Source organism: Coregonus lavaretus (assembly GCF_964263955.1).
Source record: "Coregonus lavaretus genome assembly, chromosome: 8".
NCBI classification, from domain to species: domain Eukaryota; kingdom Metazoa; phylum Chordata; class Actinopteri; order Salmoniformes; family Salmonidae; genus Coregonus; species Coregonus lavaretus.
The window spans coordinates 62382879-62395200 of NC_139995.1; the positions used below are offsets into that span (position 1 = coordinate 62382879).

The 12322-nt window shown below is 47.1% G+C and overlaps 1 protein-coding gene across 1 annotated transcript in view; it reads left to right on the forward strand.

The window, feature by feature from the left end:
• Positions 1-8665, forward strand: part of iqsec1b (IQ motif and Sec7 domain ArfGEF 1b) — a gene marked incomplete at its 3' end in the record, with an annotated part of 95737 nt that extends 87072 nt beyond the window's left edge. Inside the window, exons 11-12 of the mRNA XM_084167758.1 lie at positions 4082-4131; positions 8237-8665. Of these exons, the coding sequence (XP_084023884.1) occupies positions 4082-4131; positions 8237-8665 (479 nt within the window). The remainder of the gene's footprint in view (positions 1-4081; positions 4132-8236) is intronic.
• Between the last annotated feature and the right edge of the window lie 3657 nt (positions 8666-12322).

Genomic DNA, 12322 nt, shown 5'->3' on the forward strand with positions numbered 1-12322 from the left:
GCTGTAAGTCAGCCAGTACCTGTATACCAGGTGTGTTGGTTGGTTGTCCTGCTGTAAGTCAGCCAGTACCTGTATACCAGGTGTGTTGGTTGGTTGTCCTGCTGTAAGTCAGCCTGTATACCAGGTGTGTTGGTTGGTTGTCCTGCTGTAAGTCAGCCAGTACCTGTATGCCAGGTGTGTTGGTTGGTTGTCCTGCTGTTAGTCAGCCAGTACCTGTATACCAGGTGTGTTGGTTGGTTGTCCTGCTGTAGTCAGCCAGTACCTGTATACCAGGTGTGTTGGTTGGTTGTCCTGCTGTAAGTCAGCCAGTACCTGTATACCAGGTGTGTTGGTTGGTTGTCCTGCTGTAAGTCAGCCAGTACCTGTATACCAGGTGTGTTGGTTGGTTGTCCTGCTGTAAGTCAGCCAGTACCTGTATACCAGGTGTGTTGGTTGGTTGTCCTGCTGTAAGTCAGCCAGTACCTGTATACCAGGTGTGTTGGTTGGTTGTCCTGCTGTAAGTCAGACCTGTATACCAGGTGTGTTGGTTGGTTGTCCTGCTGTAAGTCAGCCAGTACCTGTATCCAGGTGTGTTGGTTGGTTGTCCTGCTGTAAGTCAGCCAGTACCTGTATACCAGGTGTGTTGGTTGGTTGTCCTGCTGTAAGTCAGCCAGTACCTGTATACCAGGTGTGTTGGTTGGTTGTCCTGCTGTAAGTCAGCCAGTACCTGTATACCAGGTGTGTTGGTTGGTTGTCCTGCTGTAGTCAGCCAGTACCTGTATACCAGGTGTGTTGGTTGGTTGTCCTGCTGTAAGTCAGCCAGTACCTGTATACCAGGTGTGTTGGTTGGTTGTCCTGCTGTAAGTCAGCCAGTACCTGTATACCAGGTGTGTTGGTTGGTTGTCCTGCTGTAAGTCAGCCAGTACCTGTATACCAGGTGTGTTGGTTGGTTGTCCTGCTGTAAGTCAGCCAGTACCTGTATACCAGGTGTGTTGGTTGGTTGTCCTGCTGTAAGTCAGCCAGTACCTGTATACCAGGTGTGTTGGTTGGTTGTCCTGCTGTAAGTCAGCCAGTACCTGTATACCAGGTGTGTTGGTTGGTTGTCCTGCTGTAAGTCAGCCTGTATACCAGGTGTGTTGGTTGGTTGTCCTGCTGTAAGTCAGCCAGTACCTGTATGCCAGGTGTGTGGTTGGTTGTCCTGCTGTTAGTCAGCCAGTACCTGTATACCAGGTGTGTTTGTTGGTTGTCCTGCTGTTAGTCAGCCAGTACCTGTATACCAGGTGTGTTGGTTGGTTGTCCTGCTGTAAGTCAGCCAGTACCTGTATACCAGGTGTGTTGGTTGGTTGTCCTGCTGTAAGTCAGCCAGTACCTGTATACCAGGTGTGTTGGTTGGTTGTCCTGCTGTAAGTCAGCCAGTACCTGTATACCAGGTGTGTTGGTTGGTTGTCCTGCTGTAAGTCAGCCAGTACCTGTATACTAGGTGTGTTGGTTGGTTGTCCTGCTGTAAGTCAGCCTGTATACTAGGTGTGTTGGTTGGTTGTCCTGCTGTAAGTCAGCCAGTACCTGTATACCAGGTGTGTTGGTTGGTTGTCCTGCTGTAAGTCAGCCAGTACCTGTATACCAGGTGTGTTGGTTGGTTGTCCTGCTGTAAGTCAGCCAGTACCTGTATACCAGGTGTGTTGGTTGGTTGTCCTGCTGTAAGTCAGCCAGTACCTGTATACCAGGTGTGTTGGTTGGTTGTCCTGCTGTTAGTCAGCCAGTACCTGTATACCAGGTGTGTTGGTTGGTTGTCCTGCTGTAAGTCAGCCAGTACCTGTATACCAGGTGTGTTGGTTGGTTGTCCTGCTGTAAGTCAGCCAGTACCTGTATACCAGGTGTGTTGGTTGGTTGTCCTGCTGTAAGTCAGCCAGTACCTGTATACCAGGTGTGTTGGTTGGTTGTCCTGCTGTAAGTCAGCCAGTACCTGTATACCAGGTGTGTTGGTTGGTTGTCCTGCTGTAAGTCAGCCAGTACCTGTATACTAGGTGTGTTGGTTGGTTGTCCTGCTGTAAGTCAGCCTGTATACCAGGTGTGTTGGTTGGTTGTCCTGCTGTAAGTCAGCCAGTACCTGTATACCAGGTGTGTTGGTTGGTTGTCCTGCTGTAAGTCAGCCAGTACCTGTATACCAGGTGTGTTGGTTGGTTGTCCTGCTGTAAGTCAGCCTGTATACCAGGTGTGTTGGTTGGTTGTCCTGCTGTAAGTCAGCCAGTACCTGTATACCAGGTGTGTTGGTTGGTTGTCCTGCTGTAAGTCAGCCAGTACCTGTATTCCAGGTGTGTTGGTTGGTTGTCCTGCTGTAAGTCAGCCAGTACCTGTATACCAGGTGTGTTGGTTGGTTGTCCTGCTGTAAGTCAGCCAGTACCTGTATACCAGGTGTGTTGGTTGGTTGTCCTGCTGTAAGTCAGCCAGTACCTGTATACCAGGTGTGTTGGTTGGTTGTCCTGCTGTAAGTCAGCCAGTACCTGTATACCAGGTGTGTTGGTTGGTTGTCCTGCTGTAAGTCAGCCAGTACCTGTATACCAGGTGTGTTGGTTGGTTGTCCTGCTGTAAGTCAGCCAGTACCTGTATACCAGGTGTGTTGGTTGGTTGTCCTGCTGTAAGTCAGCCAGTACCTGTATACCAGGTGTGTTGGTTGGTTGTCCTGCTGTAAGTCAGCCTGTATACCAGGTGTGTTGGTTGGTTGTCCTGCTGTAAGTCAGCCAGTACCTGTATGCCAGGTGTGTTGGTTGGTTGTCCTGCTGTTAGTCAGCCAGTACCTGTATACCAGGTGTGTTGGTTGGTTGTCCTGCTGTTAGTCAGCCAGTACCTGTATACCAGGTGTGTTGGTTGGTTGTCCTGCTGTAAGTCAGCCAGTACCTGTATACCAGGTGTGTTGGTTGGTTGTCCTGCTGTAAGTCAGCCAGTACCTGTATACCAGGTGTGTTGGTTGGTTGTCCTGCTGTAAGTCAGCCAGTACCTGTATACCAGGTGTGTTGGTTGGTTGTCCTGCTGTAAGTCAGCCAGTACCTGTATACTAGGTGTGTTGGTTGGTTGTCCTGCTGTAAGTCAGCCTGTATACTAGGTGTGTTGGTTGGTTGTCCTGCTGTAAGTCAGCCAGTACCTGTATACCAGGTGTGTTGGTTGGTTGTCCTGCTGTAAGTCAGCCAGTACCTGTATACCAGGTGTGTTGGTTGGTTGTCCTGCTGTAAGTCAGCCAGTACCTGTATACCAGGTGTGTTGGTTGGTTGTCCTGCTGTAAGTCAGCCAGTACCTGTATACCAGGTGTGTTGGTTGGTTGTCCTGCTGTAAGTCAGCCAGTACCTGTATACCAGGTGTGTTGGTTGGTTGTCCTGCTGTAAGTCAGCCAGTACCTGTATACCAGGTGTGTTGGTTGGTTGTCGTGCTGTAAGTCAGCCAGTACCTGTATACCAGGTGTGTTGGTTGGTTGTCCTGCTGTAAGTCAGCCAGTACCTGTATACCAGGTGTGTTGGTTGGTTGTCCTGCTGTAAGTCAGCCAGTACCTGTATACTAGGTGTGTTGGTTGGTTGTCCTGCTGTAAGTCAGCCTGTATACTAGGTGTGTTGGTTGGTTGTCCTGCTGTAAGTCAGCCAGTACCTGTATACCAGGTGTGTTGGTTGGTTGTCCTGCTGTAAGTCAGCCAGTACCTGTATACCAGGTGTGTTGGTTGGTTGTCCTGCTGTAAGTCAGCCAGTACCTGTATACCAGGTGTGTTGGTTGGTTGTCCTGCTGTAAGTCAGCCTGTATACTAGGTGTGTTGGTTGGTTGTCCTGCTGTAAGTCAGCCAGTACCTGTATACCAGGTGTGTTGGTTGGTTGTCCTGCTGTAAGTCAGCCAGTACCTGTATACCAGGTGTGTTGGTTGGTTGTCCTGCTGTAAGTCAGCCAGTACCTGTATGCCAGGTGTGTTGGTTGGTTGTCCTGCTGTAAGTCAGCCAGTACCTGTATACCAGGTGTGTTGGTTGGTTGTCCTGCTGTAAGTCAGCCAGTACCTGTATACCAGGTGTGTTGGTTGGTTGTCCTGCTGTAAGTCTAACCTGTGCTATTGCCTGTCCTGTCCTGCTCAGGGAAGCGCGGGCGCCGCAACAGTGCAGGATCACTAGACAGCAATATTGAAGTAAGTAGGAAGACACTGATTGCACTCTACTGCATGTCAATGGCGTCTGGCTTCTCGCTATATTTATCTATCGCTCTGTGATGATGCTGTGCACTTTGAACACACAACACCCTGTTCTCTGTTCCTGTTCTCTGTTCCTGTTCTCTGTTCCTGCACCCTGTTCTCTGTTCCTGTTCTCTGTTCCTGCTCCCTGTTCTCTGTTCCTGTTCTCTGTTCCTGCACCCTGTTCTCTGTTCCTGTTCTCTGTTCCTGCTCCCTGTTCTCTGTTCCTGTTCTCTGTTCCTGCACCCTGTTCTCTGTTCCTGTTCTCTGTTCCTGCTCCCTGTTCTCTGTTCCTGCTCCCTGTTCTCTGTTCCTGTTCTCTGTTCCTGTTCCCTGTTCTCTGTTCCTGTTCTCTGTTACTGTTCTCTGTTCCTGTTCTCTGTTCCTGCTCCCTGTTCTCTGTTCCTGTTCTCTGTTCCTGCTCCCTGTTCTCTGTTCCTGTTCTCTGTTCCTGCACCCTGTTCTCTGTTCCTGTTCTCTGTTCCTGCTCCCTGTTCTCTGTTCCTGCTCCCTGTTCTCTGTTCCTGTTCTCTGTTCCTGCTCCCTGTTCTCTGTTCCTGTTCTCTGTTCCTGCTCCCTGTTCTCTGTTCCTGTTCTCTTTTCCTGCTCCCTGTTCTCTGTTCCTGCTCCCTGTTCTCTGTTCCTGCTCCCTGTTCTCTGTTCCTGTTCACTGTTCCTGCTCCCTGTTCTCTGTTCCTGTTCTCTGTTCTTTGTTCCTGTTCTCTGTTCCTGTTCTCTGTTCTCTGTTCCTGTTCTCTGTTCCTGCTCCCCGTTCTCTGTTCCTCCTCCCTGTTCTCTGTACCTGCTCCCTGTTCTCTGTTCCTGTTCTCTGTTCCTGCTCCCTGTTCTCTGTTCCTGTTCTCTGTTCCTGCTCCCTGTTCTCTGTTCCTGCTCCCTGTTCTCTGTTCCTGTTCTCTGTTCCCGCTCCCTGTTCTCTGTTCCTGCTCCCTGTTCTCTGTTCCTGCTCCCTGTTCCTGCACCCTGTTCTCTGTTCCTGTTCTCTGTTCCTGTTCCCTGTTCCTGCTCCCTGTTCTCTGTTCCTGCTCCCTGTTCCTGCACCCTGTTCTCTGTTCCTGTTCTCTGTTCATGTTCTCTGTTCTCTGTTCTCTGTTCTCTGTTCTCTGTTCCTGTTCTCTGTTCCTGCTCCCTGTTCTATGTTCCTGCTCCCTGTTCTCTGTTCCTGCTCCCTGTTCCTGCACCCTGTTCTCTGTTCCTGTTCTCCGTTCCTGTTCTCTGTTCTCTGTTCCTGTTCTCTGTTCCTGCTCCATGTTCTCTGTTCCTGCTCCCTGTTCTCTGTTCTCTGTTCCTGTTCTCTGTTCGTGCTCCCCGTTCTCTGTTCCTGCTCCCTGTTCTCTGTTCCTGCTCCCTGTTCCTGCTCCCTGTTCTCTGTTCCTGCTCCCTGTTCTCTGTTCCTGTTCGCTGTTCCTGCTCCCTGTTCTCTGTTCCTGTTCTCTGTTCCTGCTCCCTGTTCTCTGTTCCTGCTCCCTGTTCTCTGTTCCTGTTCTCTGTTCCTGTTCTCTGTTCCTGCACCCTGTTCTCTGTTCCTGTTCTCTGTTCCTGCTCCCTGTTCTCTGTTCCTGTATCTTTGTTTCTTATTTGTTCTGGTCTCAGTGGCTGAGCTCAACCTCTTCTTCTGTTCTGGTCTCAGTGGCTGGGCTCAACCTCTTCTTCTGTTCTGGTCTCAGTGGCTGGGCTCAACCTCTTCTTCTGTTCTGGTCTCAGTGGCTGGGCTCAACCTCTTCTTCTCCCTGGTTGTCTTGAGGAGTGGAGGAGGGGATAGGGATGCATGCTGTATGCATGCTTATCCTGCCTGTTAGTCTGTGTTATGTCCATTCTGCCAGCATGATGGATTAATACAGCTAATTACTATACTCCACAGTTACTTTGATCATTGATCTCTTGTTTGTTTCTGGTTGTTTACTTTATTTTGTTGTTGTTTTCTTTCTGCTGTTTGTTCAACTGCGACAGTTGTGACACTGCACCATGAAAACATCTTCCTCTCCAACCTGTTCCTTCCTTCCCTCCTCTACCTCAGCCGAACTGCTTCTCTACTGAGCTACAGAGCAGCAACTCTACATTATATAGTTCAGGACAGAGCAGCGACGATAGATCCTATTCGTCAGGAACAAGATTAGATTTCATGAGAAGTCATTCATCTATTTTCAGTAATATGGAGATTGGTGATCAATCGATCGGTGATCAATCGATCAGTGATCAAAGCTCCAGCTAGCACATCATGAAATGCTTAGATATCGACAGACATAATCCCAAATAAAAGTGAGAGGCGGCATTCTGAATGTCAGGTGTGAACATCATGTCATCCTGTATAATCCCTCTGCCTGGTCCGGATGCCATCATGTCATCCTGTATAATCCCTCTGCCTGGTCCGGATGCCATCATGTCATCCTGTATAATCCCTCTGCCTGGTCCGGATGCCATCATGTCATCCTGTATAATCCCTCTGCCTGGTCCGGATGCCATCATGTCATCCTGTATAATCCCTCTGCCTGGTCCGGATGCCATCATGTCATCCTGTATAATCCCTCTGCCTGGTCCGGATGCCATCATGTCATCCTGTATAATCCCTCTGCCTGGTCCGGATGCCATCATGTCATCCTGTATAATCCCTCTGCCTGGTCCGGATGCCATCATGTCATCCTGTATAATCCCTCTGCCTGGTCCGGATGCCATCATGTCATCCTGTATAATCCCTCTGCCTGGTCCGGATGCCATCATGTCATCCTGTATAATCCCTCTGCCTGGTCCGGATGCCATCATGTCATCCTGTATAATCCCTCTACCTGGTCCGGATGCCATCATGTCATCCTGTATAATCCCTCTACCTGGTCCGGATGCTGCATGGCATCCTGTATAATCCTGTATAATCCCTCATCCTGTATAATCCCTCATGCTGCATGGCATCCTGCATAATCCTGTATAATCCCTCATCCTGTATAATCCCTCATGCTGCATGGCATCCTGTATAATCCTGTATAATCCCTCATGCTGCCTGGCATCCTGTATAATCCTGTATAATCCTGTATAATCCCTCATGCTGCATGGCATCCTGTCTATCAAGGTTCATTTGAAACTGTGACAGTTGTTTAGTGTATGGAGCTCACTATGAGTGATGTCACCTCTGGTTCTGTTCCTGAAAACAGAGGCTCAGATATGTTCCACAATCCTGGTCCTAAAGAGCTACATAACCTGCGGTTATGGAACCCCTACCTGTCCCAGACCTGCTGTTTTCAACTCTTAATGATTGGCAATGAAAAGCCAACTGAGATTTATTCCTGATTATTATTTGACCATGCTTGTCACTTATGAACATTTTTGAACATCTTGGCATGGTTCTGTTATAATCTCCACCCGGCACAGCCAGAAGAGGACTGGCCACCCCTCATAGCCTGGTTCCTCTCTAGGTTTCTTCCTAGGTTTTGCCTTTCTAGGGAGTTTTTCCTAGCCACCGTGCTTCTACACCTGCATTACTAGCTGTTTGGGGTTTTAGGCTGGGTTTCTGTACAGCACTTCGAGATATTAGCTGATGTAAGAAGGGCTATATAAAATAAAATTGATTGATTGATTGATGTGCCAGCTTTTGTTCCAGCCCTGCACTGACACAACATGATTCAGCCATTCAAGGTCTTAATGACCAGTTGATTAGCTGACTCGGGTTTGGCATTTGTGTTGGGGTAGAGCGAAACGCTTCACATTCCTGTAGCTCTCCAGGACCAGGTTAGTTGATCAGTGGTTGACCCATGATCTGGTCTGCCCTGAGACATGGTTGTAGACTCGTCTATTGAAGACTACTACAGCCAAGTCTGCAGTATGTTCTGACTGTGCTGTCTGCTCCACAGTGGAACTACTGTTACTGCAGTGTGATCTGTCTGCCCAGTGTGACTGTCTGCCCAGTGTGACTGTCTGCCCAGTGTGACTGTCTGCCCAGTGTGACTGTCTGCCCAGTGTGACTGTCTGCCCAGTGTGACTGTCTGCCCAGTGTGACTGTCTGCCCAGTGTGACTGACTGCTCCGTCTGTGTCCTAACTGTCCTCTCTGGTCCACAGGGCTCCATCATTAGCCACCACAGTCCCCACATGAGACGCAGAGCCACGTCTTGCCAAGACAGAGACTGTCCTTCCAGAGGACACTCCATCCCCACCTCCTCCTCTTCTTCCCTCCCGGGCTCTTGGTTCGGGCCCAAGAGGGCCAAGTCCCCCCAGCACCCCACCCTCATCTTCCATACCCCACATCCCTCCAACCTGTACCACACTGCCCAGAGACAAGCAGATACCCAGGCACAGCAGCTTCAAGGAGCCCAGTACTTCCAGAACCCTCCACCCTACCACCACCGCCACCACTACCACCCCCCTGACCCTAGGTCTGCCCCCTCCACCTCTCATCCTCCTCCCCCTCCTCACCACCTCCTACTGCCCCCCACCCCCACTCCCTCCTCCACCAAGCCCAAACACAGCGGCATCAGCACCGTGGTCTGAGGACAGACACGCACACAGACACACAGCTGCTAGAGACAGACTAGGGACGAATGGATGGATGGCAGGTTCTCTGGTTGGAGTTCCTGTCCCCTACAGGAGACAATGGGGACAGACGTCTCTGACTGCTGACCAGGACCGGGACATGGTTGGTTGGATGGAAATGATGGACATCTAGACTGAATTGTCACCTCACCCAGAGCCCCTCTCAGGGGGAGAATAGGTGGTTCCATGGCCCAGCTCTGGTCTATCTGGAGCACCTCCCAACTGTCCATACAACTCATCACCACCGCAAGACTGTAGAAACTAAACTACTACTGAAGACATGTTCCTCTAGACCAGGAATGGGCAACTCGTGGCCCACGGGACGCATGAGTAATTTAAATGTTTTATTTGTATTTTGGGGGTGGGGTGGGAACAGTCGGGGTCTCAATTTACTGTTGAGAGTTAGAATGATAGAACACACAATGGCAAAATGTGCAGAACTTAAAAACTCTCTTAGTTGTCACGAGGGGGGCCGCTAAAAAGCTTTGCTTGCAAGGTGGTGAGCGGGAGTGGGTACGCAGACCCACGAGCCACTGCGGCCCCTCATAATGAGTTCAATTTCTTTTGTGGCCCACCACCACCATCAAAGTTACCCATCCCTCCTCTAGAATGCTCCTTTAGTACAACTGATTTAACTAAAGACACGCTCCTCTAGACTGCTCCTTTAGTACAACTGATTTAACTAAAGACTCATTCCTCTAGACTGCTCCTTTAGTACAACTGATTTAACTAAAGACACGTTCCTCTAGACTGCTCCTTTAGTACAACTGATTTCACTAAAGACACGTTCCTCTAGACTGCTCCTTTAGTACAACTGATTTAACTAAAGACACGTTCCTCTAGACTGCTCCTTTAGTACAACTGATTTAACTAAAGACACGTTCCTCTAGACTGCTCCTTTAGTACAACTGATTTAACTAAAGACACGCTCCTCTAGACTGCTCCTTTAGTACAACTGATTTAACTAAAGACTAATTCCTCTAGACTGCTCCTTTAGTACAACTGATTTAACTAAAGACACGTTCCTCTAGACTGCTCCTTTAGTACAACTGATTTAACTAAAGACACGTTCCTCTAGACTGCTCCTTTAGTACAACTGATTTAACTAAAGACACGCTCCTCTAGACTGCTCCTTTAGTACAACTGATTTAACTAAAGACACATTCCTCTAGACTGCTCCTTTAGTACAACTGATTTAACTAAAGACACGCTCCTCTAGACTGCTCCTTTAGTACAACTGATTTAAATAAAGACTCATTCCTCTAGACTGCTCCTTTAGTACAACTGATTTAATTAAAGACTAATTCCTCTAGACTGCTCCTTTAGTACAACTGATTTCACTAAAGACACGTTCCTCTAGACTGCTCCTTTAGTACAACTGATTTCACTAAAGACACGCTCCTCTAGACTGCTCCTTTAGTACAACTGATTTAACTAAAGACACGCTCCTCTAGACTGCTCCTTTAGTACAACTGATTTAACTAAAGACACGCTCCTCTAGACTGCTCCTTTAGTACAACTGATTTAACTAAAGACACGTTCCTCTAGACTGCTCCTTTAGTACAACTGATTTCACTAAAGACACGCTCCTCTAGACTGCTCCTTTAGTACAACTGATTTAACTAAAGACACGTTCCTCTAGACTGCTCCTTTAGTACAACTGATTTAACTAAAGACACGCTCCTCTAGACTGCTCCTTTAGTACAACTGATTTAACTAAAGACACGCTCCTCTAGACTGCTCCTTTAGTACAACTGATTTAACTAAAGACACGTTCCTCTAGACTGCTCCTTTAGTACAAATGATTTAACTAAAGACTCATTCCTCTAGACTGCTCCTTTAGTACAACTGATTTAACTAAAGACTCATTCTTCTAGACTGCTCCTTTAGTACAACTGATTTAACTAAAGACACTCTCCTCTAGACTGCTCCTTTAGTACAACTGATTTAACTAAATACTAATTCCTCTAGACTGCTCCTTTAGTACAACTGATTTAACTAAAGACACGTTCCTCTAGACTGCTCCTTTAGTACAACTGATTTAACTAAAGACACGTTCCTCTAGACTGCTCCTTTAGTACAACTGATTTAACTAAAGACACGTTCCTCTAGACTGCTCCTTTAGTACAACTGATTTAACTAAAGACACGTTCCTCTAGACTGCTCCTTTAGTACAACTGATTTAACTAAAGACACGCTCCTCTAGACTGCTCCTTTAGTACAACTGATTTAACTAAAGACACGCTCCTCTAGACTGCTCCTTTAGTACAACTGATTTAACTAAACACACGTTCCTCTAGACTGCTCCTTTAGTACAACTGATTTAACTAAAGACACGCTCCTCTAGACTGCTCCTTTAGTACAACTGATTTAACTAAAGACACGCTCCTCTAGACTGCTCCTTTAGTACAACTGATTTAACTAAAGACACGTTCCTCTAGACTGCTCCTTTAGTACAACTGATTTAACTAAAGACTAATTCCTCTAGACTGCTCCTTTAGTACAACTGATTTAACTAAAGACTAATTCCTCTAGACTGCTCCTTTAGTACAACTGATTTAACTAAAGACACGTTCCTCTAGACTGCTCCTTTAGTACAACTGATTTAACTAAAGACACGTTCCTCTAGACTGCTCCTTTAGTACAACTGATTTAACTAAAGACACGCTCCTCTAGACTGCTCCTTTAGTACAACTGATTTAACTAAAGACACGTTCCTCTAGACTGCTCCTTTAGTACAACTGATTTAACTAAAGACTCATTCCTCTAGACTGCTCCTTTAGTACAACTGATTTAACTAAAGACTAATTCCTCTAGACTGCTCCTTTAGTACAACTGATTTAACTAAAGCCACGCTCCTCTAGACTGCTCCTTTAGTACAACTGATTTAACTAAAGACTAATTCCTCTAGACTGCTCCTTTAGTACAACTGATTTAACTAAAGACACGCTCCTCTAGACTGCTCCTTTAGTACAACTGATTTAACTAAAGACACGCTCCTCTAGACTGCTCCTTTAGTACAACTGATTTAACTAAAGACACGCTCCTCTAGACTGCTTCTTTAGTACAACTGATTTAACTAAAGACTAATTCCTCTAGACTGCTCCTTTAGTACAACTGATTTAACTAAAGACTAATTCCTCTAGACTGCTCCTTTAGTACAACTGATTTAACTAAAGACTCATTCCTCTAGACTGCTCCTTTAGTACAACTGATTTAACTAAAGACACGCTCCTCTAGACTGCTCCTTTAGTACAACTGATTTAACTAAAGACACGTTCCTCTAGACTGCTCCTTTAGTACAAATGATTTAACTAAAGACTCATTCCTCTAGACTGCTCCTTTAGTACAACTGATTTAACTAAAGACTCATTCTTCTAGACTGCTCCTTTAGTACAACTGATTTAACTAAAGACACTCTCCTCTAGACTGCTCCTTTAGTACAACTGATTTAACTAAATACTAATTCCTCTAGACTGCTCCTTTAGTACAACTGATTTAACTAAAGACACGTTCCTCTAGACTGCTCCTTTAGTACAACTGATTTAACTAAAGACACGTTCCTCTAGACTGCTCCTTTAGTACAACTGATTTAACTAAAGACACGTTCCTCTA